Raw genomic sequence first — 2,425 nt, 5'->3', positions numbered from 1 at the left:
GTGGAGGCAGTAGCAGGTGTAGGTGTCTGTAGGTGTCTGTAGGTGTGCTGGGTACCTGGGTGGAGGCAGTAGCAGGTGACGTCGGAGCCCTGCAGCCTCTTGGCGAGCTCGTGGGTGAAGAGGACGTTGCACAGCTTGCTGTGGCAGTACTTGTGGAAGAGCTGGAGGTCGCTGTCCCCCAGGGACACGTCCCCGTGTGTCCTCAGACACGTGAAGTCCACCGTCCCCAGCTTGTAGGCTTTGGACGACACGGTAACCACGCGGCTCCGCCCGCTCGCCTTCAGCCGCTCCAGCAGCAGCACCGTCAGCAGGAAGTGACCCAGGTGGTTCACGCCGAAGATCATCCCGAAGCCGTCCTCCGTCTTCCCGCCGTTCATCAGACCTGAGACGCCAAGACCGCCGTTACCCCGCTAGGCTGCAGCTCTTCATCAGTATTCAGAACTCAGCACTCTTTTACTATCACTACTATCGGCGCGTCTATTATTGCCAATACTTATTATTTTTCTTCATCTTCCGCCAGATTTTCAATCCACTACTCGTCCCGAAGCGTTTCCAACACACACACACACACACAATACGTCGAATACATCGTGTGTAATGATCGGGAATGGTTGCTACGACGTTTCAACGAGATTTGCCGCGCGGTTTTCATGAAATGTGCAAAAAACTGAAAGATTTCTCATTGATTTTAATGGGAACCGCTCCAAACCCCCCCCTCTTTGGGACCGTGCTGTACCGCCATACTTTAACGTAGAAACATGATTAAAAGTTTAAACCAAAGACAAGACTTTGGGGTTTATTGGGCTGAATGGGCGTTCAGATATCAAGCACGGTTTCTCCAGAATCCCAGTTTACGTATCGTCCCGTTTTCAGACCGGCTCAGATTTTCCAATGTGTGTGTATGTGGTGGAGGTGAGAGTTAGAGAGGAGCATATAGAGGAAACAAATGTTTCAAACAAATGTCTCTCTCTTCTCCAGTTTTAATTCTTCCGACATCATTATTGGTCAAAATGTAGGAAATCTTGTGCCGGTCGCAGACGTGTAACTATGGAGTCTATCACACTTAAATGTCTGGCTCTATTCGCACCAACTGCCGATAGAAACTATGAAAAGAAATATCTGGATTCTTCACTGTGGAAATCACCATAGCATCAAGGAGAAGAGGTGTTATTGGTCGGCTACCATGATGTCATGATGGACTAACTGACCAACTGACTGACTCCTAACTGACTTCCGGCCTCAACATCACAGCTGTTTCATAGACGACAGACTGGGAGAGGAGGAGGAGAGGAAGGAAGGAGAAGAAGAGTTATCTGTCAGCTAACATGATGTCACGATGGACCACACCCACCAGACTGCATGTAAATAAACAGTCATTTTAGCATCGTATAACACACTTCCTTCAGAGTCAAGAGAAACCAAAAAAACTATGAAAAGCTGTTTTTTGGTCTTCTCTACACTTTATCCAACCATACCAACTCTAGTGTTGGTTGAATTAAACACATACATTACCGATTTATATATGAAAACATGTTGCCTCTATACACGCTAAATGTACTGTTTTTTACATAGAGTCTGGTTGACTCAGCGCTAGCTACTTCATAACTGTTTCTGGGAAACAGAAAGGTCTTAAATAGGTTTTAAAACGTTAAACATCTGTGTTTATCTGTTTCACTTCCTATTTTGTTTTAAGTTGAGTTGCTATACGGATGTTCCCCAATAGCAGGCACACTGAAACTTCTGCTACATTTTCTAGTTATTATTCTTATTCTTGTGGTTGTTACCGGCGTTGTTGATGAGCAGGTCGAGCCGGGACTCGGAGCGGAGGAACTCTTCGGCGAAGGAGCGGACGGACGTCAGACTGGCGAGGTCCAGATGCATGAAGATCACCTGACTGTTCCCTGTCTCCTGAACGCAACACACACATGTTAGCAAACACAGCCTAGTGTGTGTGTGTGTGTCTCTCTGTGTGTCTATATGTGTGTCTCAGACCTCTACAGGATGGTTTTGTCTCTACCTGAATGATTTCCTGGGCGGCGGCCTCGGCTCTCCGTCTGTCCCTGCAGGCCAGGATCACCCTCGCCCCCCTCCTCGCCAAGTCCATCGCCGTGGTCTTACCTATGCCGGTGTTAGCTCCTGGGGATGGAGGGAGGACAGTAACAGAGAGGACGGAGTAATAGAGAGGACGGAGTAACATAGAGGACGGAGTAACAGAGAGGACGGAGTATCAAAGAGGACAGAGTACAGAGTACAGAGTGTCAGAGGGGACAGAGTAACTGTCTTATTATTATGGGTGTATATTTGCAGTGTGTGACAAAACAGTCAAAGTTTTTATTTCTCACAACATGGGGACAACATCAAGACTATATGAGGACAACATGGGGACAACATGATGGCAACATGAGGACAACATGAGGACAACATG

General features: G+C 47.5%; 1 protein-coding gene across 1 annotated transcript; it reads right to left on the bottom strand.

Annotated features, from left to right (window-relative positions):
• Positions 1 to 8: 8 nt before the first annotated feature.
• On the bottom strand, positions 9 to 2,227 carry LOC117940678 (retinol dehydrogenase 11-like; the record flags this gene model as incomplete). Its single annotated transcript, XM_034865878.1, has 3 exons — positions 9 to 382; positions 1,785 to 1,908; positions 2,018 to 2,227. Coding segments are annotated over 3 exons (708 nt in total), but the record flags the coding sequence as incomplete, so codon positions are not given.
• Between the last annotated feature and the right edge of the window lie 198 nt (positions 2,228 to 2,425).

The sequence above is a fragment of the Etheostoma cragini genome, unplaced genomic scaffold (assembly GCF_013103735.1).
Source record: "Etheostoma cragini isolate CJK2018 unplaced genomic scaffold, CSU_Ecrag_1.0 ScbMSFa_3048, whole genome shotgun sequence".
In the NCBI taxonomy this organism is placed as follows: Eukaryota; Metazoa; Chordata; class Actinopteri; order Perciformes; family Percidae; genus Etheostoma; species Etheostoma cragini.
This window is presented reverse-complemented; position numbering and strand designations above follow the sequence as displayed.